This window comes from Vigna unguiculata, chromosome 9 (genome assembly GCF_004118075.2).
Source record: "Vigna unguiculata cultivar IT97K-499-35 chromosome 9, ASM411807v1, whole genome shotgun sequence".
NCBI lineage: Eukaryota > Viridiplantae > Streptophyta > Magnoliopsida > Fabales > Fabaceae > Vigna > Vigna unguiculata.
The window spans coordinates 6,366,298-6,393,953 of record NC_040287.1 but is presented as its reverse complement, the minus strand read 5'-3'; the positions used below and the strand labels follow the sequence as shown (position 1 = coordinate 6,393,953).

General features: G+C 37.5%; 3 protein-coding genes across 4 annotated transcripts; 1 reads left to right on the top strand and 2 right to left on the bottom strand.

Annotated features, from left to right (window-relative positions):
* Window positions 1-441: 441 nt before the first annotated feature.
* Window positions 442-4,819, top strand: LOC114162441 (kinesin-like protein KIN-8A). Its single transcript, XM_028046335.1, has 7 exons — window positions 442-1,087; window positions 2,070-2,343; window positions 2,679-2,729; window positions 2,820-2,912; window positions 2,994-3,359; window positions 3,547-4,200; window positions 4,479-4,819. The coding sequence occupies exons 1-7, from the start codon at window positions 693-695 to the stop codon at window positions 4,509-4,511; spliced, it is 1,866 nt and encodes a 621-aa protein (XP_027902136.1). The 5' UTR covers window positions 442-692; the 3' UTR covers window positions 4,512-4,819.
* Window positions 4,820-11,152: 6,333 nt separating this feature from the next.
* Window positions 11,153-13,227, bottom strand: LOC114162671 (protein MIZU-KUSSEI 1-like). The gene is made up of 2 exons (XM_028046625.1): window positions 13,049-13,227; window positions 11,153-12,492 (listed from the first exon to the last, which is right to left on the bottom strand). The coding sequence occupies exon 2, from the start codon at window positions 12,300-12,302 to the stop codon at window positions 11,502-11,504; it is 801 nt and encodes a 266-aa protein (XP_027902426.1). The 5' UTR covers window positions 12,303-12,492; window positions 13,049-13,227; the 3' UTR covers window positions 11,153-11,501.
* A 299-nt stretch (window positions 13,228-13,526) lies between these two features.
* On the bottom strand, window positions 13,527-17,075 carry LOC114162673 (protein Dr1 homolog). Of its 2 annotated transcripts, XM_028046626.1 has the most exons (6): window positions 16,878-17,075; window positions 16,732-16,787; window positions 16,512-16,601; window positions 15,844-15,938; window positions 14,728-14,796; window positions 13,570-13,978 (listed from the first exon to the last, which is right to left on the bottom strand). In XM_028046626.1, exons 2-6 carry the CDS (start codon window positions 16,784-16,786, stop codon window positions 13,817-13,819), a joined length of 471 nt encoding a protein of 156 aa, XP_027902427.1. In that variant the 5' UTR covers window position 16,787; window positions 16,878-17,075; the 3' UTR covers window positions 13,570-13,816. The 2 variants fall into 2 exon arrangements, with proteins under 2 accessions (XP_027902428.1, XP_027902427.1); XM_028046627.1 differs by lacking the exon at window positions 16,878-17,075 and having other exon boundaries at window positions 13,527-13,978; window positions 16,512-16,627.
* Between the last annotated feature and the right edge of the window lie 10,581 nt (window positions 17,076-27,656).

Here is a 27,656-nt window from a genome sequence, read left to right as displayed (position 1 = left end):
ATAAGGTTATATTGATCTTTTCGCTACATACAATATATTCTCATAAATATCTTGTAAAATGCACATATAAATAAATTCATTCCTAAATAAATTCACTCTTTTCGATCGCCATAAATCATTATAATCAAATGGGTTACATACATGCATATCTTCGCATATAAACGTTAATAGTACCACATAAACAAACAAGTTCTTATGAAAATATATTAAAATTTTAATTTCACATCTAAAGACTCCAAATATATTTATTTATTCTTGAAAAAAACTCCATGGGTTAGGTGAGAGAAGAACCCTAATAAAATTATACGAAAAAGAAAGAGAATGTGAGTGGGCCCAAGGATTTACGTTTGAGCTACATTGACCGTTACATTCAAACAGATGAATTCAAAATTAATACTGCAAAATTCAAAACTATCTACTACTCTCCATTATTCTACTCTCTACTACCACACACACCCATCTGTTTTTTCACCTTTTCAGTTAAAAAAAAAATGAACTAATTTCAATATCAATGTTGAAGAAGACTTTTGAGATTAGGTGGCATAATGAGCAAAAAATGGAGCTTCAACACCAGATTCCCTCTGGTTAAGCTCATCTTCTCCGATCCATCGTTTCTTCCCCAAGCCAAACCCTCACATTCGAAATCGAAATTTAGTCTGAAACTCTAACAACTCCCCCGAATCGATCTTACAATGCCCGTGTCAACTCGGTCCCAGACACCGAATGGGTTAAATTTGGATCACCCACACGATGCCTTAAAGGGAAAGATGAAAGCGCTTCTGGCATTATACGAGGAACACAAGAAGAAGAGTGTTGCTGCAGTTCCCAAGACCTCTTCTTTGGGGTCCTCGAGAGAAAAAAACGGGAGACGCATTCTGGTGTTTGTGAGGGTGAGGCCGTTGGCGAGAAAGGAAACGGAAGCGGGTGCACGGTGCTGCGTCAGAATCGTGGATCGCCGTGACGTTTACCTAACGGAGTTCGCGGCCGAAAAGGATTACCTTAGGTTGAAGAGGCTCAGGGGTCGCCACTTCACCTTCGACGCATCGTTTCCGGATTCTGCCTCTCAGCAGGAAGTTTATTCCGCCACGTGAGTTTCGCTTTCAACTTTTTATCTCATAAATTGGTACTTGTAATTTAGGTATGTGTTTTAGGGAAAGAACGCCATCTAGATCCAATGATGTAGGTGATTTAGGTGTTGTTTATGTCAATTGAATTCTCTCCTTTTTGTAGAAATATAATTTTGATTAAATAAAAGTACTTTAAGTTATTGCATGCTCCAAATATTTTCAGTTTAGTTAACTTCTCAGAAAACACTTACCATGGAAGAAATATGAAATAAATATCTTGACAGGTTAAAATGAATTTGTATTATAACATATTTTAGAAGTTCTCACCTATTAGTTTAAACTAGTTTGAACTTACAGAGAAACTTGGTTTCACTTTATTTTGTCTAAAACGCGTTACACTAATAATAAGGAGATTACGACAAGTTTCACAAATTACACAAACAGGCACTAATGATAAATGCGTTGTGTTCTAAAGACTAATTTTGATTTTCTCTATTTGTCTTCATACTTTTGAAAAGAATCATGTTGTTTTGATGTTGATGTCATTATTGGTGTGGGTGTTATTCATGAGGCTGATCATTTTCTAGTGTTAAACATGTGTGATATTAAATTGCGATATTGCTTGTTTTGATACAAGTGGTGTGTTTCTTTTTATCTCTTCTCTTTTTGTAATTTGGGTTCGTTTTTTTTTTTTTGTTCGAGCCTTTTATTACATGCTTGTCTGTTTTGCTTGATAGTGGTTCGGCCGCAGGAAATAAGTGGTTTGTGGAATGATTATTGAACTTGCTATGTCAATCTTATTACTAGTTGAGCTTCAAGCTCAATGGAGTTTAGGGGTTATTCCACTCTTATATTGTACTTGGAAATTAAAACAAGAGAAATGGGTTTGATAGCATACAGTATAGAATCTTTATGTGCTTAATAATGTTCAGCGTGCTTTCAAAATTTTATGCTCTGGCAGTCATTTATGTTTCATGGAAAGGTACATTGACTACTTTTCAGAACTTCAGAACTTGTGGAAGCAGTTCTGCAAGGGAGGAATGGGTCAGTTTTCTGTTATGGTGCCACCGGAGCCGGAAAGACTTATACAATGCTTGGTACAGTGGAGAGCCCAGGTGTGATGGTGTTGGCAATTAAAGATCTGTTTAGTAAAATCAGAATTAGAAGTTGTGATGGAAACCATGCGGTTCATTTGTCCTATCTAGAGGTTTATAATGAAACTGTCAGGGATCTGCTTTCACCTGGAAGACATCTGGTTCTAAGAGAAGATAAACAGGTTCATTTTCTTATCTTTTAATTAATGTAAAATCTGCAGAAAAAATTCAAGAGGGCATTATTTATTACCTGCTCAGCGACAGTCATATTATAGTATATGTGATTAGAGTAGATAGTGCCTGTTATGGAGATAAATCTTAATGGTTTATTTATGGTATTGCTTGGTGCCAGTGTTTGGTCATAGTCTTATTTGCAAACATAAGCCAAAGTTTTGATAAAGGCCATCTATACTAGGTGTAAGTAAGGGCTTTCTCTTGCAGGGCATCAAATATATGTTAATTGCTCAATAAACATACTTTTCAATTTTATCCTTGACATTGTCTAATTATGTTATAGGGAATTGTCGCAGCAGGTCTTACACAATACCGAGCTTATTCCACTGATGAAGTAATATTCTGATCCGATTTGTTAGATTTAGAATTTTAAAAAGCTGTTTTACTCCCATAAAATTCCTTTTTGTTTTCTGTATTGCTTCAGGTCATGGCATTGCTTCAACAAGGAAATCGGAACAGAACCACCGAACCAACTCGTGCAAATGAAACATCTTCACGCTCCCATGCTATTTTGCAGGTAAAGTTTGGAAGTTTTTGAGGAAAAATGAGCAATCCCTTAAATGTTGTGATTGTGACGTGCTTAATTTGTTATATCTAGGTTTTGGTTGAGTACCGAGTTAGAGATGCTGCAATGAATATTATTAACAAAATGGGCAAGCTCTCACTGATTGATCTTGCAGGGTCAGAGAGAGCTCTTGCCACAGATCAAAGATCAATTAGATCTCTTGAGGGTGCCAACATAAACCGGTCTCTTCTGGCACTGAGTAGTTGCATTAATGCTCTCGTTGAAGGCAAGAAACACATACCATACCGAAATTCAAAACTCACTCAACTTCTTAAGGATTCATTAGGAGGATCTTGCAACACTGTCATGATTGCAAACATTAGCCCAAGTATTCTCTCATTTGGAGAAAACCAGAATACTCTTCATTGGGCTGACAGAGCCAAGGAGATTCGAACAAAGGTAAAATTCTCTTTTACCATTTCGAGCTTTCATATACAAACTAGTACCTTCCAAATGTTTCCATAAATCAATATGCATTCACGTTAATATTTGGATCATCTATAGGGACAACAGGCATTATTTTTTCAGTTTATCACTTCCACAAGTACAGTGTTAAACTTTTTAGCCTGATTTTTGTGTTTTCCAGGGATATAATGCAAATGAGGATGCATTGCCAGTGCCCCAGACAGAAACAGATCAGGTCAAGCTAGTACATGACCTGCAAAAGGAGAATCGTGAATTGCGAATGCGGCTAGCGCAACAGCACCAGAAACTTGTGACACTCCAAGCACAGTCATTAGCTCCCCCAACACCACCTTCAGCTACATCACTTCTTTCCACTCCTCCAACTTCTGTCCGGCCAAATGAAAAACGAAGGAGCAGACCCTCTTTCTTATCTGCAACTCATTTCACTCCAGAGACTAAGAACAAGGGAGATGATGTAGCTGTCAGAATCAGAACACTTCAACAAAGAGTAAAGGCCTTGGAAGCAGATCTAGATAGAGTGAAAAAGGATCACAGCTTGCAGCTAAAGCAGAAAGATGATGTCATTCGGGAGCTTTCGAAAAAGGGTGGGAAAAAAGTGGCAGCAGCAGGAGCTATTCTACGGTTAAAGGAGGCCAACACTCAAGAAATGAAGAGTCCAAGCCATCGGTTTCAGTCCCCAGTTCCAACGGCAAAGAAACGAAGCTTTTGGGACATAACCACTGCGAACAGCCCATCAGTTACCACATTGAATGGGAGAAAAACTAGAAGTTATGTCATTTCTGAGCTTACTGCACATCCATCTAAGCTTATTCAGGTCTAGTGTGTTTCTTCTTTCCTTACCTTCACCTCCATATACATCAACATAGAACAAAATTAAATCTATATAATCTAAGGTCTGCAATAATATCTACTCTTTAACAATTAGTGCTCAATACTCCTAAAGTGACTTTTTTTTTTTTTCTTGTGTTTATCTCAAAGAAAAGAAGTTAACTATGGAAAAAATAAGTAAAATGCCAATTTTTAATTGAATTAAAGGAACTTTTCTTTTCCTTTGCGGTGTTACTGATGTGTATTGTGGATCACATTATTCAGCCCGGGTTTGCTCGAAAAAAGGGTGATATTTAAATCTTCTAGTAAGGAGTTAGAAGAGGAAGTTTAAGGACAGAATCTCAAGTACAGAAGGTCTGCTATTTTTTTTGAAGACCCTGATACGTCCTCAAATTCTTTAAGGAATATGAAAGAGATCAATGCAGGTCGGTGTGCTCCTTCTCCTTCCATCTTATCTCTTCTCGTCTATTTCAGTCATAGTAATTAGGATAATACTTTATGTAGGCCTAGTAGTATATCCAAGGTGATGTTTTTTTACATGCTCACATCACATGCTTCATTGAAGCTTTTGAAGAAAAGTCCAAAATCGTTATTATATTTGTACATTTGATTTTTCGTTTTCTAGTTTGATTTTGGAAAATTAACCCCTCAGCTCGCCAATTTTCAAATTAGGTTCATGATTGTTGAAAGACCAAAGATGTTCATAATGTTATCAAGTAATTAAACCCAGGAAAAATTAAGTGATTAAAAAAACTTAACTAACTTGTGACAATAATGACCTAGCGTTCATAGTCAGAGGAAATTATATTACTTTCCCGAAATACTTTGGATGTACCGGTATGTCATAATCTTTTTTAACGCTTACATCAACCCTCTTATTAATAATTAAGGGGAGTTGGTGTACTGCTATGTCAACCACCAAGATCAGCTCTTCACCAATTGGATTCAAGGACAAAGTTGAACAATTTACTTTTTGTGTTCAGTGGCTAGATCTTTACAAAAACAACATTCTTCTCTCTGTATTCAAAAGGCTTAAAAAGAATATGGCGTAATTGCTCATAATAGAGGCCTTAAACAATAATAAATTTTAGATGAATAAGATTTGGTAGAAAAAGATAAATTTTGATTAATCTGAGTCAACGAATAAGGCCAAAAAGAGGAGATATCAAAGTCAAACTTTTCAAACTTCAAAGGTAATTAGATGAGTTCACAGTTGAATATGAAGGGACTAATACATTTAGGACCTTACTCAAGGAAGATTAACTTCTTTGATTAATGTAGAATATATCTCAATGGAGTCAACTTGGAACAATTTGTAGAAACAATATGAAGATTTTGTGGTGCTTATTGCACAAAAAGTTCAAGACTTGTTTGTTATTACTTATTTGTTAATATTATTATTATTATTATTATTATTATTATTATTATTATCAACTGTTACTATTTTATTTGAATTATTCACCGTATTTAATCTTTTATCACTACGCAACTCTATACAACATCAAATACCCAATACAAATACAACAATAAATACCCGGCACAAACACAAAATTACAAACCAATTTACTTTTATAAAATGAACTACGACTAAATCATAAAACTAACAACCATCACATCCATAATGCATCTTAAGTGGCAAATGTTTGTCCCGCTAGGACTATCAAATTGTTTTAAGTGAAAAGTATAATATATATTATATACTTTCGTCAATAAAATTACTTTTTCTTAAATATACTGCTTTGGATTCTTTAAAAGTGGCTAGCAATTTCTTCTTTCAATTTAGGATTTTTCTAAAAGGGTTACTAGTTAAAGAGGATACAAAAATGTTAAATTAGAGTAAAGGAGAGATAAAGTGTTGGTGGAGAAATACATGTATTCAATTCTATTGAGAAAAATTCTATAACTTATGATTTTTATTAAGTTCTAAAAACAACAAATTATGAAATACAAGAGTCATTTCCTTGTAAGATGCAAGCTTTGTTAAAGCAACAGATAATGAACAATGTTATTGAATATTGGCCATGGCGCTGTCATTGCGAAAATCGGTACCGGTTTTTGAGCCTGCTGCCACAACAAGGTAGAGACAAATCAGATTTTTTATGGTGACCGCTTTGTACATGGCGGGTTGCGATGGCAAAACGGTGGAGGCGAAAATATTGGACTGAAAAAAAAAAGGATGAGTGAAAGAGAAGAGAATAAAGGACTTGCAGTAACGAAGAGAAGAAACGACTTGCAGTAACGAAGAGAAGAAACGACTTGCAGTAGCGGCAATATGATTGTGAGGAAGAAAAGAAACATGTGGAAACCCTAAATGCGTGAGTGGGGAAAAAGTTTGACTATTTTAAACAATTGGACTTGACCCACACCCACTCAAATATTATTTAATCAAATCTACCTTACATTTTTCTTCAATCTTATTTTTTTACCCTAACTTCCTTCAGCCCTTCAACCACCAACAGCAAATCCTCTGCAATCTCCACAGTCAATTTTCATTAAATCTTTTATTCAAAATCAATCTAGTCAATTCTTTCTTTCCACGCTACATTATTTTCCGCTGCAGCATCACTGTAGCAACACCCAGCAGCCACCACCGCCTCTGGTCGCCATCGCCATCAGTCGTCGTTAAGTCTATTTTTATTTTTAATTTTTTTTCTACTCCTCTACTTTCACTATAATTATTTTGCAAAAAATATTTCACTATAATTATACATAATATCATTACTCTTTCATTAAAATTATATGTGGTGGTATTATATTTTTTTACCGCAATATTTCTGTCATAACTTGTTATGATTTCCGTTATAACTTTATAAAGGTTTTTGAGATCGCTAGTATTTTCCGTTATCCGATATTAATAACACTGATAATGAAAGATACAAGTGTTTCATCTAATAAATGATATAATGTTGTGTACTCTTGCTTCTCCATTTAATAAGCATTTACATGCTCATACAATATGCACATAGTTCTCAAGTAAACATCGTACTTCATGAATATCTATATGTCTATTCTATTCTATAGGAAATGTTTGTTCCTTATGTCCGACTAAAAAGATTCACGTTAAAGTTAAAGTTTTTATCACATCAACAATTTTTTAGAACTTGTACTAAAGTTGTCCTGCTTCACCAATTCTCTGTCATTTCTTTTGTCAACTCTAGGAAGAACTGTATGATTTGCATTTTTTTACATAAATTCAAGACTCATTGATTAAGGAATAATAAGTCTAACCAATTATTAGAAGTAAAATGCATTTAATGCATGTATGAGGCACATTTAATGTATCTTTTACGTCAAAGGTCATCAAATACAAAGAAAGCACTCAAATGAGTTTGAAGTTGACTCAATAGCTAGAAGATTTGCAATGACTATTTTTCTTCTATGCCTATATGAAGTCATCTTTCAAGAAGAAGAACTAGAATTGAAAAAAAAAGTGTTGAAATGTTGCGAACATTTATGGGGCCAAAATAAGCTTTTCAAATAAAAATGTTTGTGTTCATTTTAACAAACTAGTAGAAAGTATTTAGTCTTGTACACGCGAAAGATGCAACTGCTCTATAGTGAACAAAACTTGTAAGTTGTTAATCACAAAGACATGTGTTATGTCTTAATCCAAAAGTGGCTTGTTGTTTAAAGAATACTCAAGTTAAGTCAGAAATGTCTTGTTGTTCAATCAATACTTGGTGAGACCAGATCAGAAGGATTGCGATTTAAAATAATATTCATACGACACAAGTCAAAAGTGTCTAAGATTCAAAAGAACACTTGTTGTGTACTTTGCAGTAATAGTATGTCTAATGAAACTCAATTAGTTGGTCAATAACTAGATGCAGATTGTACTATAAGATGAATCTTAGATAAAATGTTGTAAATTTTAGAAAAACTAAGAGTCATTGCATTATACATTCCTTCAAATCACCTCATTAAGGGATATAGAATCTCACCCCTCTCTCCCCCAATCAAACTTTCGCTCAGAAAATAAAGAATAGGACCTTCGTTATTGTTTCATAGAGCATTTTATATTTCAACTTAGTTTTCGATCTTAGTGGCTGTTAAATCTCTTTCAATTTCGTTGAACTTCATCAATCTTGACTTTTTTTTTTTCATTTAGAAACTTCTCCTAAATATTTTGTTATCAGCATTGACGTTTTTTTTTTCTTCAAAATATACACTATACTCTAAAAACTATCTCGATCTTCACCCTTCAAACTTTTACAATACCATTATTCTTCTGAGTCAGTGATCACCAATAATGTGATGTTTTATTCTTGAGACACATGCATATCGATATTTGGGTTATCTCCGTTTTTATCGTATATCTTTATCATTAGGTTTTTGTCGCTGTGCTAGGCTAAGATTTTTATGGAATTACACTATATATATAGAATGAACTAAATAACTACAGAAATTTCATTTATCTCTACACTCCTGCTTTTGCAGTAGAACTGAACAGAAGAATAACAAAATACCCAAATGCTCATTGTTTTTCTGAGAATAACTTTCCAAGATCTCATCATTCTTTCATTCCATCGCTGTATTATTTGAAGAATGGCACTCCAAAAGCTACCAATCACACAGTGATCGTGCATTAACCAACCACAACCAAAGTTTCAAATTGTGGCCACCAATCATTGATGCAGCAAAGTGTTCAAAAACTTGACACTGCAAATAAATGCCACAGATATGGCTCCAATTTTGATATGTTTGAAAATTTCATATAGATTAGATAAAATTAATTTTTAATATAGAGTTAAATATGTTTTTTGTCCATTAACTTTCAGTGAATTTTGAAATTAGTCAATTTTGAAACTTTGAATCAATTTATTCATCTTTCGAAATACGTGAATTTAGTCCTTTTAATCAAATTTTATTAAGTTTATTTGATATTTCAAACGTGTTTCATAATAGTATTTGATTTAACAGTAAAGCAAAAATGTGTTAAACAATATAAACCGCTCAAATTCAATCCTGAAATGCGTACGAAACATCAAATAAACTCAAAAAAAAATTGATTAAAAATACTAAATTCACATATTTTGACAAATGAATGACTAAATTAGTTCAAAATTTTGAAATTAACTAATTTCAAAATTTATTAAGGGACAAAAATATATAAGTAGATATCAACTGATTTTGTGAGAACGAATTAATTTTAAATTCACTTTTGAATTTTTTAATACGGTATCAATTTCATACTTTGACGAATTGACATATGTTTTGTATTGATGTTGCTATCTCATCTTTTGAACCATGAATATGATACATTACCACATGATTAGACATTTCCTATACTCAGCATTAACCATGGAACTATTGGTAGTGCTATTTACGTTTGGATTTAGAGACAAGCATATGTTCATGTTATAGACATAACAAACTCATCCAAGCAATTTTTAATATTCCTTAGTTTGGAGGACCTACCAAAATATTTTGGAAGGCCCTACATGAAATTTTGTGACCCTGCATTGCATTCCATCTCTGAAATTGGAATCTTTTAATGAAATGAATAATTATCTGATCCGGTGATTGAAGTGGGACCCAAGACAGCACATGTCCCAGAGAAGGGACAAGTTGTGGTGGTGCCTTGAAGTCCTTATATGGGGTAGCCGTCTTATGAAAATATACACAAAAACTGTCCTTAATCAAACAACAACCTGATGTGCTTCTTCAATTATAACATTACTCATAATCACATCTACCCCACCAGGCTCCTCACTACTTCTCTCCTTTTATTTTTCTTTCTTAAACAAATCAACTGGTTATCCACCAAACTAGTAGCAGGATGCAGACACCTACACTAAATAGACCCCCACACTTAAAAATTCAAAATTGGAAACAAAATGAACTTTTGTAATTGCGTGTGTGGAAAGTATCGACTTCGATTTTTGATAAAGTCAATTTATAATATATAAGTAAAAATTTATAATATATAAGTGAATTTCTGATAAATTCAATTTATAATATATAAGTGAAAATTTATAATATATAAGTGGATGTAAATATCGTACGTATGAAATTGAATCGGACTTAAAATTATTTTTTAACAGATCATCAACAACTCCCATTGGTGGGTAAGGGGATTTTAGCGTAGTAATTGGGGCCATTATGTAGACTTTATGAGCAGCAATTGGCTTTTATTTAGAAGATGATGAGTAGATTATGTACAACTTCGGTTTTGGTGAAAGAAATCTTAGGAGTTTGGTTTTGACCTCTCTTCACACTGTTTTCTCAAGTTGCAAGGAAAAATAGTAGAAAATTGAAAGCCAGAAAACAAGGAAAAGAGTTCCACACTTTCACTGCTGAGACCCAGCCAGCCACATAAAAGATCTTCGCTCTTTTCTTTTCAATTTTTTCATCGGAAATTTAATTTTGGAAGAGTTTTTAATATTTGTTTTAGCTTGCAATTACGAAAAAAATGATGCAAAAGCTCCATTTTCTTCCATAATAACGGTGGTGGGAACTGGGGTAGTCTACAAGTTTCAACTCATGCTGCACAAACTACAATTAGGCATAAACTGATGAAAATGTAGCACACATTTGAATTAGACAAAGTAAAGAAAAGCAGTCAACAAGAGGTAAAGTTAATGGCTAATGTATAAATAAAGGAAAAAGGAGAAAAGATGGGGTCTGGTGTCAGTAATCGGATATAAATTTCCTTTAGCATATATACACAGTTTTCTATGACTTTGATGATTGGGGTTCTATAAAATTTATTGGGATCATTTCACAGACCCAATAGTAGAAAAATAAGATGTGGCTACACACAATGTTTATTTCTTCTTTTGCGTGTAAATTAAAAATTGGAAGAGTGCTGCATCCACTTCAATTATAGGGAATTAATTGAATCGAGAAGCGATTAGGACATAACGGCGGAGAGGAAATTCAGCATTTGGAATTGAAGAAAATGGCATGATGAATTTAGCAAAAGCTATTCAACCAACTTAAAGTGCCAAGACAATGATGATTTGCATTAACCTCCGTCTCTCATCATTGATTAAAGGATTGGAAAGGAAAAATTACACATATACACCTTTCATGACCCCCACCCCACACCACCATGCTGTAAAGTATTGGTTACCCACTATTCCCCACCTTCCTCACTTAGCCTACTCGCCTATTCTAAAAAAAGGTAAACCCACTTCTTATACCACAGAAAAAAAAAAAAAAAAAAACAGAAGAGAAGAGAAAAATCTGAAGAGGACTAGATCACCATTTTCATGATTGAAGAGCTAAGCAAGTAGTATACCAATAACCCAAAACTAAGTATAATAAACAGATCTAGCAAGGTTGCTAGACTCTAAGCAAGTAGACACTGAGCTCAGGAGCTCCATTGCTATCAGGATTCATCATGTAGAAGGCTTCAGAGTCTCTGGACCCAACAATTCTCTCAAACTTGGCTCTCATGTACATGATTTCACTCTCTGACCCTGCTTCAGCTCCATTGTTATTATTTCCTGGCAGAACACCTGCACCCATTGAAATTGGTTCCACTGCTTTGAGGATGTCCCAGTCCTTTGGCCCACACTCTCTTCTGGTAGCAAAACCACACTTCTTGCCGTTGCAGTAAGTTCTCCACACAGGCTCTTCCAGCAACTTCAAGGACTTCTTCTCTGCTCTTTTCTCCTTGTCACATTCCAGGGCAATTCTGACCAACCCAGATGCCATTTCACGAACTAAACCGCTGATTGGTGTTGCAAGCTCGATGAGGAAGGCTGGCTGGGAAGTGGGGTCCTTCTGAAATGCAAAATGTACATGGCCACGTCTATAGCCAAAGAGTGTGCCTACAACGCGAGAACCAAGGCCAAAGGATGAGTTCAAACGGTTCTTGTTGAAAACAGTGAGGACAGAGCGAATCCTGGAGACTGCCACTGCCTGCAGCTTCTTCCTTGTTACATGTGCTGTGGCTGCTGCAGGTGGTTGAGTCTCAGGAGCAACAAAAACCTTGTCATCCTCTTTTTTCTCCTCCTGGACTAGGGTTGAGAATGATTCTGAAGTGGGAGCTTCACCATCTTCTGTCCCTACCTTGTTTGTCCAGTGAAAGTGCCTCTTGGAGGACATTTCTTGAGAGCTTCTGGCCATGACTGTATTCATCTGAGAAAGAAAAACCAAAAGGGAGTGGCTGCTGCTGCTTAAAGAATAGATGGGAAAGACAGAGAGACAGAGAGAGAATCTAGCTGCTGCTTTTTTATTCCTGGCGATGGAAGTGTGAGGCTTTAAATTTAATTAATTGCTGTTTGTGATTCCAGGCCTCTCCTTTGGTATATAGTGGTGCAAGAGAATCCTGACAAAAGAAACATGGCAGTCCCCACCAGTTGATGTAGGAAATCGAACAGAGATGGGATAATGTGCATTACAAGTGGAAAAAGAAAGGAATCTAAGGAGACATAGTGTTCGTAATTTCACTTTCTTGTAGGGCAGGGAGAGGGGATTGTGCTTGACTAACTCTTTTGACTTGAGGACCCGAAACGGTAGAAAAGGATAAAAAATAAAGCCAAAACAAACAAACCCCAAAGCTATCACTGTTGAATCTAAACGTGCCACTCCCTTCTGAATCCATGTCTTCTAGTGCAACGGTTCACGGTGGTGCTGACATCATCACTCATCAGTTGAGAGTTACTGAATTCTCGTGCTTCATGTTGCCTCCCGACACTACATTACACCTACCTACGAACTGACACCTCCCCATTTGGCCCCACAAAAAGTCCTCCCTAGTCCATCCATCTTATTACTCCTAATTTGTTCAAAACAACTTTCTAATTCCACCCAAAATCATCATCCCAGTTCCTTATTATAGAAAGAGGCATCATGAATAAAAAGGATATAAACCTTCAACTCACATTGTTGAATTCGAGTCGGCCTTTAAATTTGAAACCGGTATCAGCATACCATCTTCTGTGAGAGTTCATGTCAGGGCTAGGCAAGGATATGCCTCCGATAATTATTTCAATATTCATCATATTGAGAACATTCTGTCTTCAATTCTCAATCCCACCATGTGTGAAAACTAATTCACCAACTGAAATCGCAGTATTTTGGCTTAGTTGACCGAATAAAACCAATCATAGAAGAAATATATTTCAGAAGTTGTTTTACTGACTTCCCGTACTGAAGTTGGTTTTAGCATTTAGATATTTGTCAATACATACATGACGTTCAGTTATTTGTGTTATTTGTGTATACATAAACTCGTTTAAATGAATCTAAGATTAGACTTGAATTAAATGGGCATATGAAAGTTAAGTGAACCTTAATTTCTATGGAAACTTTCATGGCCTTTCATATATTAACTAACTATAACAGATTATAATAGATTGTTACAATCTAATATAGCTACTATTGTCAAAATTAAGCCAGGAGCTTCTAGTTTAAGAGATACAACAGGTAAATGGAAATAATTTACATGTAATTCTAAATAAACGAAGGTTTAGACGAACTCCAATAATTACATTAACTTACAAATATTACTAAAAAGAACACAAATGTCGAGCACATTCACGTAGGCCATCAAACTAGTGAATGGGTATTTGTGCAAAATCGAGCTAATCAAGGCATAGGACAGAGTCGGGAGATGCTTGCCTATGCTTTAAGAAAATAAAGGTCCTAAGTTAGCTCTCTAAACTTTGGTCAGCGTCAGGCTGCTTGGGAGTAATGGCTCCTCCATTCATTCTAGCACGGGCCTCTGCAAACATCCTTTGCTGCTCAGCCAATGCTTCTTCCTCTGTCATCTCAGCCCTGTTGCTCCACTTGGCACCTTTCAAAGAGTCTTGCTGGAATGTTTAAAAAATCAATCAGAAAATACTTCTTTGCTCAAGCCAATCTATAAACAATAGTTTATTTCATGATGCAAAATCCACTTTTCTAATCAAATTGATCAATAGTGACCACTATGAGCTTGATACAAAAAATTCCAGGCCATTCATCAACTCAATAGCCAACATGGATCAGTCGTGCATCATGAATCTCAACAACAGAATACTTTCCCACAAGCATTGAATGAACCATATATATATACATAATTCAAGATTCATAAATCATAGGTAATTTAATTTCGCAAGCCAAAAAAGTTTAGTGGGTTCCTCTACAAGTCGCACAGGAGCCCAGATTAGGGCAAAACCACATAACAGATGATGCTCCCGAAGACCACACTATAAAGAGAATATAGGAGCAGGGGAGTAAACCCAAGGTATCAGGCCCATTATGATCTCTCAAACATTTAGATGGGTCACACTACCAGGCAATCAGCATGAGATAACAAGAGAACCATGATCAACTAGGTCTTCTTTAGAGGATCAAAAAGGGAGGCCAGCAGAGACCTGCGGATTCTCCCCTATGACAGACGACATTCAGACAGACTGGCAACTCCACTAGTGTTGTACGAGGATCATCAAATAAAAGCTAAGAAATGGTTTATAATATTGTTCACCCATAAACAATTGTGGAAAGATAGAAGACAAACAATTCTAATGTCAAATGCTAATATATCATGCACATGAGCCATTAAACATTAAACAATCACCATTGTCTCCAGCTTGTGTTGTTCATATGCTGCATAAACTTCCTCGATGTAGTCACCAAATCCAAGAACCTGTCAAAAACATGTGGAAATCAATAACCAACCCAGTCACTTAAAAGCGTACAAATTACTTGTATTGATAATATCTTTTTCAAGAATATTTAATGTAGTAACGACAGTGGAAATGATATAATACGTACTATGTTTGGAACACTTGGCCATTGAAAAGAAATCATTCGAAACAAAAATTTTATTTACAAGATTCTAAACGCAATCTTATACGACAAAGATAAAAGACTAAATATATATTTATAACAACGATACATATTGTTCCAATCAATTATCAGCAATGTTTACATAAAAACAATGCAATCAACAATTTTTACTACTAAATAAGAGTATCCATGAGTTGACACATTTCAATATCTGGAAAGCACGAAGCACATGACAACATTTAGGATGGACAAGAAAAATAACAAGCAACAAAAGAGAGGCTAAAGAGAAAGCACTGGGAGATATTCATTCTGTGATTTGAAAAGCAGTTGTCCAGTCTCACTGCGGATGGGATTGGAGGTGAATTCCTAGGGGTTTCATTTTAACTATCATATAAAAATACAAGAATAAAAAAGATGGCATTGTTATTACTAACTTTTTTTATCAAAAACATTCCAAAATACCAAGAATATTTATCCAATGCCATTACCAACCAATCGTATCACCACCCAAGAGAAAATTTTTGTTGTGCTACATTGTAAACTTACGTAGCAAATAAAAGAAATTGCATAATCCTGTTCGGCCTGTCTGCCTATAACTATCCACAATTCCATATACAATGAAAATCAATTATACTGCCCATATTCTGATTATCGTCAGACAGTACGACCAAGGAATCAACTCATCAGACTAATGTTACCTGCTACATTTGAGTATCATATCAAACTACAATACATCCCACACAGAAACGCACATGTTCAATTGTTCATGGAAAAAACAAATGAACGATGATAAAATACAGAATGCAGCACAGCAACAAGATATCAAATACACAACCAAATACAAATTGGAAAGCATTCGCATGAAAACTTTAGTAAGACAACAGTTCAATCAGTAGAAAAATACCCCTAATGCCTTCAACACGTGCTCCGGTGCAATCGTCCTTCTTTCCTCTTTGTTACAGACTTCATTGGACTCAGATGAGACAAGGTTTATAAACTCTATAATGATACAGATCAACATACAAAATCACATTCAGTAAGGAGCAAAATTTGGGCAAAAGATTAGAAACCCCAAACAGAATTAAATCCAACACAACACGTATTGCTGCCCATACATATCCCTAGTGATACACAAGCAAACACCGTAAAAAGCACAAGTCTAGACATAAAAACAAAAAAACTTAAGAAATGCATTTACCATCAAACATAAAATCCATCTTTCCATTTCACATTATTTACATGGCAAACAACACGGTCGAGTAAAGTCTTCCCTCCTTTTGCCACTTTTTAGCCAAGACCAGTGTGTCATTAAGAAATCGTTTTTTTTTTTAAAAAAAGACACCATTTAACCCTAATCTACCAAAAATAAATCAAAGTTGACAAAAACAACATAACAGTGTACCAAACAGACACCATTCAGCACAGAAAATAAAAATACACAAGAGACCACTAAACCTAAAAAAAAAGGCGAAACACAAAAAATGTTCAAAAACAAACACTGGAACTATCAAAATTTCACTCAACAACAAATTAAACGAAACTCGAAAAGTGTTTTCGTTTTCCAAGCCTCACCGACACAACATTCGATCAACAAATCCTGTGCATCTCTGGCAACACGCACGTCCGGGGGCAACATCTCCTTGATAATTTTCGTCATTGTTGCTGCGAGAAAGATGATCTTTCAAACACTATATAAAAAAACTTCTCTAAATTAAGAAAAAAAAATATTCCTTTACAATTAAGCATTCAAAATCACAAATCTGAGAAGAAAAAAAAAGACCTAGCGAGATACCTTTAGGAAGCGAAGCGTCTTCCTTGGCTTTTCCAACTATGTCCATAGGCTCCATCCTGAGATCGAAAACGAGTGAACAAAAGGACAAAAAGAGAGAGAGAAAAAGCAGATCTGAAGAAAATAGAAGCGAAGAAAGAAGAACGCACCGAATGAACAGAGGTCGATGAGTCAGCTGATAGAAGAAGGGAAGAAGGTGGACATGGCTGAGGCTGAGGCTGAGAGTCCCATATTTATGAAAACAAGGTGTGGTGTGGTGTGGTGATGGTGCTGCTTTTCAATGCGATGGATAAGAACAAGAGAGAGAGAGAAACAGCAAGTTCTTCCGTCATGCCCTCCCTTGCGTTAGGGCAACCCAAAAGCACGTTGACGTCAACCTCCCCCACGCGCTCCCCCAGCGCGTCCCCCACTGCTTGCGGGACCCCACAACAAACTTTCTGTTGTCACGTAACCAATATCTTACTTCCTCCCCACGTCATTCTTTTGTTTCCATCTCCTCAATAATTCATTTTTTCTCTCTTCCTTAATTATAAAATTCTAAAATCTTTTTCTTTCTCCCTACTCCTTTCAAATTATTTTAGAATTACATCCTCATTTAATTTTTATTTTAAAACTAATTTATTTTTTCTAATTTATATCTTTTAATCTTTATCTATTATATTTTTTTTTTTACTCTCTATAGCTTAAACTCATAACAACTAAAAAATGTAGCATATATATATATATATATATATAATAACTAAATGAATAATTTAACCAATATTTTAATTTTGGTTTTTAAAGTGATCTTAATCTTCGGTTTTATAATGACAGTATTGAAGATCGAACATAAAATTTATATATTGTCAAAACTTTTTCATTATATTCATATAGTTATGAAATATACTTCAAAGATTATAAATAAAATATTTTTAAATTAAATAAGTAAAAATAGGTTCAGTTTTGTTTGAAAAAATCTAACGGAATTTGATTTTTTTTATAAAAAATAACTATTTAAAAAAAATATATCATTGCTGAATTTCGTTGTCGGAGTTAGGTCATGTTCATTATTACTACGTTAGTTCTTCCTGAATACTTCTTTGAAATTTTTTTTGATATATAAAGCACCGATATTAGTTTTTTTACATAAATTATATGTTTTATACGGCCATCATGTAACACCCAATTTAATTAAGCACGTGAAAATTAAAGGAATGTTACGGGAAAGATAATATAAAAGCGGGATATGGGAGTTTTAAACTCAACTCCATACATCCCATGGCACACCACGATGCCCAAAAGAAATTAGAGGAAAAGTTTACCAAAGTACATAAATCTAAGGACGAACAGATACATGGGTCGCAACCCTAAATAAACTCATATGGAAATATAAACTGGTCCACGTGGTCTAGGCAGCGGAATCTCCACCCCCCTTTATCTACGGGTGTTCCTCGCATCTGCTCACACCAACAAGTTGATGATCATTGCAAAAGAGAGTACCACACAGAAGATCACGCAACAAAGAAAGTAGGGTAAGCTAGAGCCCAAAATCATTACATCAATGGAGTCAGTTATATAATCACAGTCCATCATACATACATCACACCAGCATATTACGACCTTCCAAACAATACACTACGACTCGACTCGACTCATTCGGATAGGTATAACTTGGTCGGATTTAGCGGACACTTGCACTTGTGGTGGATACCTCTGCTCATCCCCGAGCTATGTGTTACAAGTGTTATAATGGATCAATATTCCCTCACCACAAGGTTAGCCCTTACTGAATTTTGGGCCTCCTACTACTCTCACCACAGGAGTCAGTCCGTTCTAAGTGAGACTAACTGACCCCTTAGAGTGTCAAGATGCGACCTTACCTTGAATCCTTACCTAGTCATACAGATGGGGCACCACCATGGACACACACTACCAGGGGCCATGGGATTACGTCCCGACCACTGAAGCGCAACCCCGGAGGTTTCACCTAGAGGCCCCAAGGAATTACACGCTGACACAGACCAACATTCATAGATCAGCGAACAGATTCATCATGCATACACACAATTATATACATACACTTTCTCATGATTCATCACTTTCGTATCCTCAACCAAGCCATACAACTCTTTATTCTTGAATCCAGAAAATGGAACTCCATCTCATATCATTACTGTGCCACATTAATAACAACCCTTTCATGTCTCATGTTGAATTCATACCAACCCATCATTTTAATTTCATGAACCATCTCATACAATTCTCATGTTAAAATTGTACCAACCCATTACTCGCAAATCATGATTTACCTCACACATGCATACTCATTTATCTCATACTCTCATCATAATACTTAAAGTCAAGCCATACATTCACCAACAAAGTCAAGAAAATAATCACACAGCGCCCTGCCTCGCCCAGCACCTCGCTCAGGCTGCAGGATCTCGCTTAAGCGAGACATGCTCGCTCAGGCGAGTCCCCTTCGCCTAGGCGAGGGCTTGAAAAGGAATCAGGAAAACCACGCGGGATCTCGCTTAGGCGAGACCCCTCTCGCCTGGGCGAGATACTCGCTCGCTCAAAATTCATGAGCGGGCCGTCTGGGCGACGACTCGCGTAATAGGGTTTGGGCGAGTCCCTGTTCATCTCGCCTAGGCGAGATTGACCCGCTTGGGTGAGATTCACAGGTCTCGCCACTGTTTCCTGCAACAGATCCACACTCCAGTCCAAACAACATACTCATACAATAGTTTCAAGCGTTCAGAACCAAAATAGCAACACACCAACCACACAAACTCGAAATAACAGTTAAACAACAAAGGAAACGGAACATGGGAGTAAGGTCTTAGCTTCCCTACTTGGAAACAGGGTTAACCGAAGCCTTGACGGCACGACAACGAGTACTGCAGCTCTAAGAGTGAACTAACGAGCTGAAAAACAGGAGGTAAAGGAACAAGGGCGCATTATTACTAAACTTTAACTGTGGAAAAAGCGGAGGGAGATCGATGGAAGCCATTAAATCTGGAAAAGAACACTTACGTGGAGTAGGAACGGCTTGAGCGAACTTGGAACGGTGAGGAGGCAAAACCCTAGTAGAGGTGCGGCTACGGCTCTTAGGATCAATAACAGTTTCTGAAAATAGTGAGAAATGTTAGGTTTAGGGCAGACCTAGTGACCTTGTCTGTTGGGCCGGCCTTAGGCCCACTTACAAGGGCAGCCCACTAACTTTAGGGCAGAAAAAGGGTAAAAGATTTTTAATGGGCCTTACATTCCCTCCAACAACAAAAATTTTCGTCATCGAAAATAAAGACTCACCAGGTAAACAGATGTGGATGTGATTTTCTCATGTCCTCCTCTAACTCCCAAGTCGAGTCACCCGTCCTCCGATCCAAGATGACTTTAACAAGGCTGACAGCTTTTCCTCGGCGCTCCTCAACTTTGCTCTCCTCTAGAGCGATGGGTGGTACTTCCACTGTGAGATCCTCTCTGATCTGTATGTCCTCAGCTTCCAACACGTGGGCCGGATCGAATACATACTTCCTCAGTTGTGACACATGAAACACCGGATGGAGGTTCGCCAACTGCGGTGGTAAAGCTATCTCATAAGTCATTGGTCCAATCCTTCTCGTGATCTGATATGGGCCAAGGAATTTAGGAGAAAGTTTCTTTGAGGAGAGAGCCCTTCTCACACCAGTGGTTCGGGTCACCCTCAAGAACACATGATCGCCGGCTGCGAACTCCAAGGGCCTCCTCCTACGGTCTGTATAGGCCTTCTGCCTACTCTGAGAAGCCTGCATCCTATCTCTTACCATCCTCACCTTCTCGGTGGTCTGCTCTAACAATTCTGGTCCAACCAACACCACTTCTCCATCCTGATACTAGCAAAGAGGAGTCCTACACCTCCTGCCATAAAGGGCCTCGTATGGCGCCATGCCAATGCTCGTATGAAAACTGTTGTTGTAAGTGAACTCTATCAAAGGTAATACCTCATCTCAAGCACCCAGATGATCCAATATGCAAGTCCTCAACAAATCCTCTAATGACTGAGTCGTTCTCTCAGACTGTCCATCGGTCTGAGGGTGATAAGCTGAGCTCATAGTCAACTTGGTCCCCAAAGCCCCCTGCAAGGTTTGCCAGAATCGGGATGTAAACCGTGGGTCTCTGTCGGAAACTATGCTTGAAGGTACCCCGTGTAATCTCACGATCTCCTTAACGTACAGTTGGGACAACTTGACCATGGACATCCTCAAGTTCATCGCCAAGAAGTGGGCACTCTTGGTCAACCGTTCCACTATCACCCAGATGGTGTCATGTCCTTTAAAAGTCAGCGGCAGATGGGTCACAAAGTCCATAGAGATGTTGTCCCATTTCCACATTAGTATCTCCAAAGGCTGTAGAATTCCCCCGGGCCTCTGGTGCTCCACCTTCGCCTTCTGACAAGTTAGACAGGCTAATACAAATTGTGCCACATCCTTCTTCATTCCCTGCCACCAAAAGTTTTCCTTGAGATCCTGGTACATCTTAGTCATGCCAGGGTGCAGACTAAGACGACTCTTATGTCCTTCCTCAAGAATTAACTGTTTTACCTCCGCATCATCGGGTATACATACTCTGCCCTGAAACCTCAGTATGCCATCATCACTCAAAGTAAATTCTTTGGCTTCCTCTGATCCAAGCTGTTCTCTGACTCTGTTCAGACTCGCATCTAACAGCTGCCTCTCTTTGATCGAGTCCAAGAAGTCACTAGATATAGTAAGGATACTACACCTAATGGACTCGGACCCCAACTCCACCTGTATCCTCATGTCTCTGAACTTCTCTAGTAGTTCTACCTCTTTTATCATGAGGTGTGCCGTATGTACCGTCTTCCTACTCAAAGAATCTGCCACCACATTTGCCTTTCCCGGGTGATATAGGAGCTCGAAGTCATAATCTTTCAGAAATTCCATCCACCTCTTCTGCCTCATGTTCAACTCCTTCTGGTCAAACAAGTACCTGAGGCTCTTATGATCGTTGAACACTCGAAACTGAGCACCATAAAGATAGTGCCTCCAGATTTTCAAGGCAAAAACTATAGCCGCTAACTCCAGGTCATGAGTGGGATAGTTACGCTCATGCACCTTAAGCTGTCTCGAGGCATACACCACCGCCTTCTTTTCTTGCATCAAAACACAACCAAGCCCGAGATGAGACGCGTCGCAGTAGACTTCAAATAGTTTCCCCACGTCTGGAATTACCAATATAGGAGCACTCGTCAACCTTCTCTTTAGTTCTTGAAAGCTCTCCTCACACTTGTCCGTCCAAGTGAAAGGTTGGTCCTTCCGGGTAAGCAAAGTCAGAGGTGCCACTATCTTGGAGAATCCCTCTATGAACCTCCTATAGTAGCCCACTAACCCCACAAAGCTCCTGATCTCTGTGGCCGACTTAGGACTTTCCCACTTTACCACTGCATCAACCTTTGTTGGGTCCACAGTAATCCCCTGGGCAGATATCACATGCCCCAAAAACTGAACCTCATCCATCCAGAACTCACATTTAGACAACTTGGCATACAACTGCTTCTCTCTCAAAACACCAAGCACCAACCTCAAGTGTTCTGCATGTTCCTTCTGAGTTCGGGAATAGATAAGAATGTCGTCTATGAAGACTACGACAAACTTATCTAGGAAAGACCAGAAGATCCTGTTCATGTAGTCCATGAACACCGTCGGAGCGTTAGTCACACCAAGAGGCATAACTACATACTCGTAATGGTCGTATCTGGACCTGAAGGCCATCTTTTGTACATCATCCGCTTTTACCAGAATCTGATGGTATCCCGACCGTAGATCTATCTTCGAGAAAACCGATGATCCATGCAACTGATCCATCAAGTCGTCGATTCTCGGAAGTGGATACTTATTTTTTATCGTCATCTTGTTCAGTTGCCTGTAGTCCACACACAGGCGCGAACTCCCATCCTTCTTCTTCACCAATAACACTGGTGCTCCCCAAGGCGAAGTGCTGGGTCGGATGAACTGTTTCTCCATCAGCTCTTCTATCTGTTTCTTGAGTTCTACCAACTCTGTCAGAGCCATACGATACGGGGCCATCGAGACCGGGCCCGTTCCTGGGACTAGATCGATAAAGAACTCCACCTCTCTACTGGGAGGCAACCCTGGTACCTCATTCGGGAACACGTCTTCAAACTCATGTACCACAGGTATGACTGATGGTCTCTCTCTCCCACCTTCATACGGGCAAAGATTATGAAGCACTACGCGCCGCTCTGAATCTTCCTCACCACCCCTGAGGGGACACCAACTCGAGCTCCTCTGAATCGGGAAACAACAACCTCTTCTCCCGGCAATCTATAAGGATGCGGTTGGCAGAGAGCCAGTCCATCCCTAAGATCACTTCTAAGTCTTGCAGAGGCAGGCAGATTAGATTTACCTTGTACATGCGTCCCTCTACCTCCACTGAATACCTAGCACACAAAGACGACGTCGTGACCAATCTCGACGCCGGAGTAGACACCGCAAGCTCGCATTGTAGCTCGCATACTGGCAAACCCAGATGTTTCACACAACTATCTGACACAAAGGAATGTGTCGCTCCAGAATCATACAATACACAGCAAGACACATAGAGATGGCAAATAAACCCGTCCCCGTGGGTATTGCCCGAACCCGTCCCCGTTTTGACGGGGAATCCCCGCATTGACTGGGTATGGGTATGGGGAATCCCCGACTTTTTCAGTTGGGTATGGGGGTGTACATATACCCGCCATAATACATGTCCCCGCCATATCTCCATTCTCGTTTAAATTATTAAAATATTCATAATTAATCAAGTAACCCCTATATATATATATTTTTTTTTCTATTTTTTTTTAATTATTTCATTTGTCATGAAACTCATTTTCATCTCCAATATATTTTTTATTTTATCATAACCTTTATGTAATTATGTTAAAATGATGTATGTTAATAAAAAAAAAATTATGCCTCACATTTGAATATTTATATTATTTTTTAATATTTTTATTTATTATAAATTTTCCTTTCACATGAGAATGTTTATACTCTCAATTTAAGGTAATATAAAAAAAATTCTTTACTTATTGTTATTATTATTATTATTAATTTTTGTTTAATTTGAAGAACTCTTTTGTTTCATTAAAATAATTTTCGTTATTTTTCAACCATTAAGTATATATGTTGATATTTGAAAAGTTTTCTTAGTTCTCTAAGATATTTTTCGTCTTATCATACCTTAGTTATACATTTGATTTCCTTTGTGTGATTTTTTTTGATAGTATCTCAAATTATTTCTAAAACACACATTTGTTAGTTTTTTAATATTTTTATTTATTGTTTTTATTTTCATCATGTAGAATAATATTTCGATATATTCTATCTAATTATTTTTTATTTTATAACTCATTATTAATCATAATGTAATTTTTTCACTTTAAATTCTGTTTGAAGTGGTTAAAATTATATATATATATATATATATATATATATATATATATAATGATATTTAGGAATAGTATATGATAATTCACTACAAGAAAAACATGAAATGGTGACTGATTTAGTCAGTAACCCATATCACTCACTATTTTTCGTCATTGGTGGTAATAGTTTATTTATTGTCTGAATCAATGACTAAATTAGTGACTGATTCAATGATCGAATCGGTACTTGATTCAGTGACCAATTTAATTACTAATTTATTTGTAATTTAATGACAAATTTTTTGGTCACTAATGATATTTCTATTTATTTTTAACCACTTCAAACATAATTTAATAATTAGTTCTCTAAGGTTTTTTTCATTTTATCATACCTTAATTATACATTTGATTTCCTTTGTGCAATTTCTTTCGATAGTCTCTCAAATTATTTCTAAAACACACATTTGTTAGTTTTTTAATATTTTTATTTATTGTTTATTTTCATCATGTAGAATAATATTTCGATATATTCTATATAATTATTTGTTATTTTATAACTCACTATTAATCATACTGTAATTTTTTCACTTTAATTGTATAAATAACTTTTATTTACTACAATATAAAAATTTAATGTAATTTCTATGAATATTTTTTTGTCACTATCCAACATATATTGAAGTTCAAAAGATACAAAATCTATGTCAAAATTTTATTATTATGTTTATTATTTGTTCTTTGTGTCATTTTGATCAAGTGATGTATTATAACTTTTATTAGTGTATAAAAAAGAGATTCATTATAATTTAAAAAATTGAAGTAAACAAACATTTAAAATATATTTTAATTTGAATATTTGTTTTCCTTTTATTATTTGTTTTTTGTGTCATTTTGATCAAGTGATATATTATAACTTTTATTAGTGTATAAAAAAGAGATTCATTAGAATTTAAAAAATTGAAGTAAACAAATATTTAAAATATATTTTAATTTGAATATTTGTTTTCCTTTTATATTTTTTTTGAAATATTTTTTAATTTTATCAACTAAGTTCATCAATGTTGTAGTTTGCAAATTTAATAAATGTTTTGGTTCACATGAAATTTTATTTGGTATTCTAATATAAAATGTAAACAATTATAATTTATTTTAAGATATTTGGCATCGAAGAAAATCCTCCTAATATTAAATATTTCATAATATTATGTTTTCTTTACCGTAATTTTTTTTCTTTTATAAGAATTAATATTGAAGTAGTTAGAACACGGGTACGGGTATGGGTACGAGATTATACCCGTTACCCGGTGGGGATGGGGATGGGAAAAAAGTTTGATACCCGTTGGGTTTGGGTATGGGGATGAATTTTTTATGCGGGGATGGGTATGGGATAGCGAAACCCGTCCCCGCACCGCCCCGTTGCCATCCCTAAAGACACACCAGCTATCAAGCAGCAACCCATAACCAAGTTACCTGAACCAGTCGCCTCTGCTCCTGTCATAGCATATACCCTGCCTGTCGCCTGAGGCCTGTTGCCTCTGTCCCTCCTCTGATGCTGATGGGGAGTCTGAACTGGAGGGCGTGCTGCTGCCCTGGCAAGGTTGGGACAGTCCTTCCCAAAGTGACCTTCCTTGCCACAGTTGTTGCACCGGCGATAACCCTCCATACGCGGGCAGACACTCCTCAGATGAGGGCCCCCACATATGTAGCACTGCACTCGACCCTGCTGGGGAGGAAGACCCCTAGACCCCTGAGGCTGATGAGGAGGTCTGTCATACGATCTCCTCCGCTCGTCATGTCTGGGCTTGGACCCAGATGGTCCACCACTCCTCTGAGGCTGCTGAGATCTCTGGCCCTCTACCTCATTCTTCATCTTCTCCATTACTCTGGCCTTTTCTACCAGAGCAGCAAAATCCTTGATGGACAAGGGTGCCACCATCAAGCGAATATCTCCCCTGAGGTCGTTCTCAAATTTCTGGCATCTCCACTCCTCATCAAGCGGCAGTGTATAGAAGCGACTGAGGTGTTTGAACCTCTCAGCATATTCCGTCACAGACTTCCCCCCTGAGTGAGTTGGAGGAACTCCACCTCCTTAGCATATCTGACACTATCTGGAAAGTACTCAGAGAGAAATCTCTCCCTGAAGGTCTCCCAAGTCACTGGTTCGCCTCGCTCCTCCATGATGGACTTCATGCTCATCCACTAGTGTTCAGCTTCCCCGGACAGCATGTAGACGGCAAAGGCCAACCTGTTATTTGCTGGGCACATCTTCGCATCGAAGATTCTCTCTAGATCCTTCAGCCACTGATCGGTTGCATCTGGACTGGTCTTCCCGTTGAACTTCACGGGATGGTGTTTCAGAAAGTCTTCCAGACTCCACTCCCTAACTGGTGGTCGTGGCTCAGAACCAAACACAGGGGCAGCCGCCCTGTTCTCCTCCAGCTGGCGGAGGGCCTCCATATGCTGCCGATGAGCATCCTCGACAGCCACCCTTGCAGCTTCATCTTTTGCATCACCAACTGTTGCTACTCGAGCCACGCTGCTTGTCGCTGCATAGATGCCTCGTGCTACTGCATCATGGCTGTGCTCTGCTACGTCATAGCAGCTACCATAATCTCTATCGCTCTGGCAATATCCGGTGCGTCCCCCTAGGATGATTGGGAAGTCCTACGAGGAGGTGCCATAGTTCACTGGCACACAGAAAATCACTTGGTTAGGCTTGACAAAGGCAAGAATTTTAACTAAGCACTCAGAGACACACAGAGAAAGCTAAGCGGACAACCAAGTCCACAGACCTAAGGAATGACCGCTCTGATACCATAAATGTAACACCCCATTTAATTAAGCACGTGAAAATTAAAGGAATGTTACGGGAAAGATAACATAAAAGCGCGGTCTAGGAGTTTTAAACTCAACTCCATACATCCCATGGCACACCACGATGCCCAAAAGAAACTAGAGGAAAAGTTTACCAAAGTACATAAATCTAAGGACGAACAGATACATGGGTCGCAACCCTAAATAAACTCATACAGAAATATAAACTGGTCCACGCGGACTAGGCAGTGGAATCTCCACCCCCTGTTGTCTACGGGTGTTCCTCGCATCTGCTCACACCAACAAGTTGATGATCATTACAAAGAGAGTACCACACAACAGATCACACAACAAAGAAAGTAGGGTAAGCTAAAGCCCAAAATCATTACATCAATGGAGTCAGTTACATAATCACAATCCATCATACATACATCACACCAGCATGTTACGACTTTCTAAACAATACACCACGACTCGACTCGACTCATCCGGATACGTATAACTTGGTCGGATTTAGCGGACACTTGCACTTGTGGTGGATACCTTTGCTCACCCCCGAGCTATGTGTTACAAGTGTTATAATGGATCAATATTCCCTCACCACAAGGTTAGCCCTTACTGAATTTTGGGCCTCCTGCTACTCTCACCACAGGAGTCAGTCCGCTTTAAGTGAGACTAACTGACCCCTTAGAGTGTC

Bases quoted from the DNA above. Each gene is read 5' to 3' on its own strand.
- LOC114162441 (XM_028046335.1), top strand. From the start codon at position 693: ATGCCCGTGTCAACTCGGTCCCAGACACCGAATGGGTTAAATTTGGAT. The intron at 1,088-2,069 runs GTGAGTTTCGCT...ACTACTTTTCAG, and splicing joins CAGGAAGTTTATTCCGCCAC to AACTTCAGAACTTGTGGAAG. The intron at 2,344-2,678 runs GTTCATTTTCTT...ATTATGTTATAG, and splicing joins TTCTAAGAGAAGATAAACAG to GGAATTGTCGCAGCAGGTCT.
- LOC114162671 (XM_028046625.1), bottom strand. From the start codon at position 12,302: ATGAATACAGTCATGGCCAGAAGCTCTCAAGAAATGTCCTCCAAGAGG.
- LOC114162673 (XM_028046626.1), bottom strand. From the start codon at position 16,786: ATGGAGCCTATGGACATAGTTGGAAAAGCCAAGGAAGACGCTTCGCTT. The intron at 15,939-16,511 runs GTGAGGCTTGGA...GTATCATTATAG, and splicing joins GTTGATCGAATGTTGTGTCG to AGTTTATAAACCTTGTCTCA. The intron at 14,797-15,843 runs GTATTTTTCTAC...TGTTTTTGACAG, and splicing joins ACGTGTTGAAGGCATTAGGG to GTTCTTGGATTTGGTGACTA.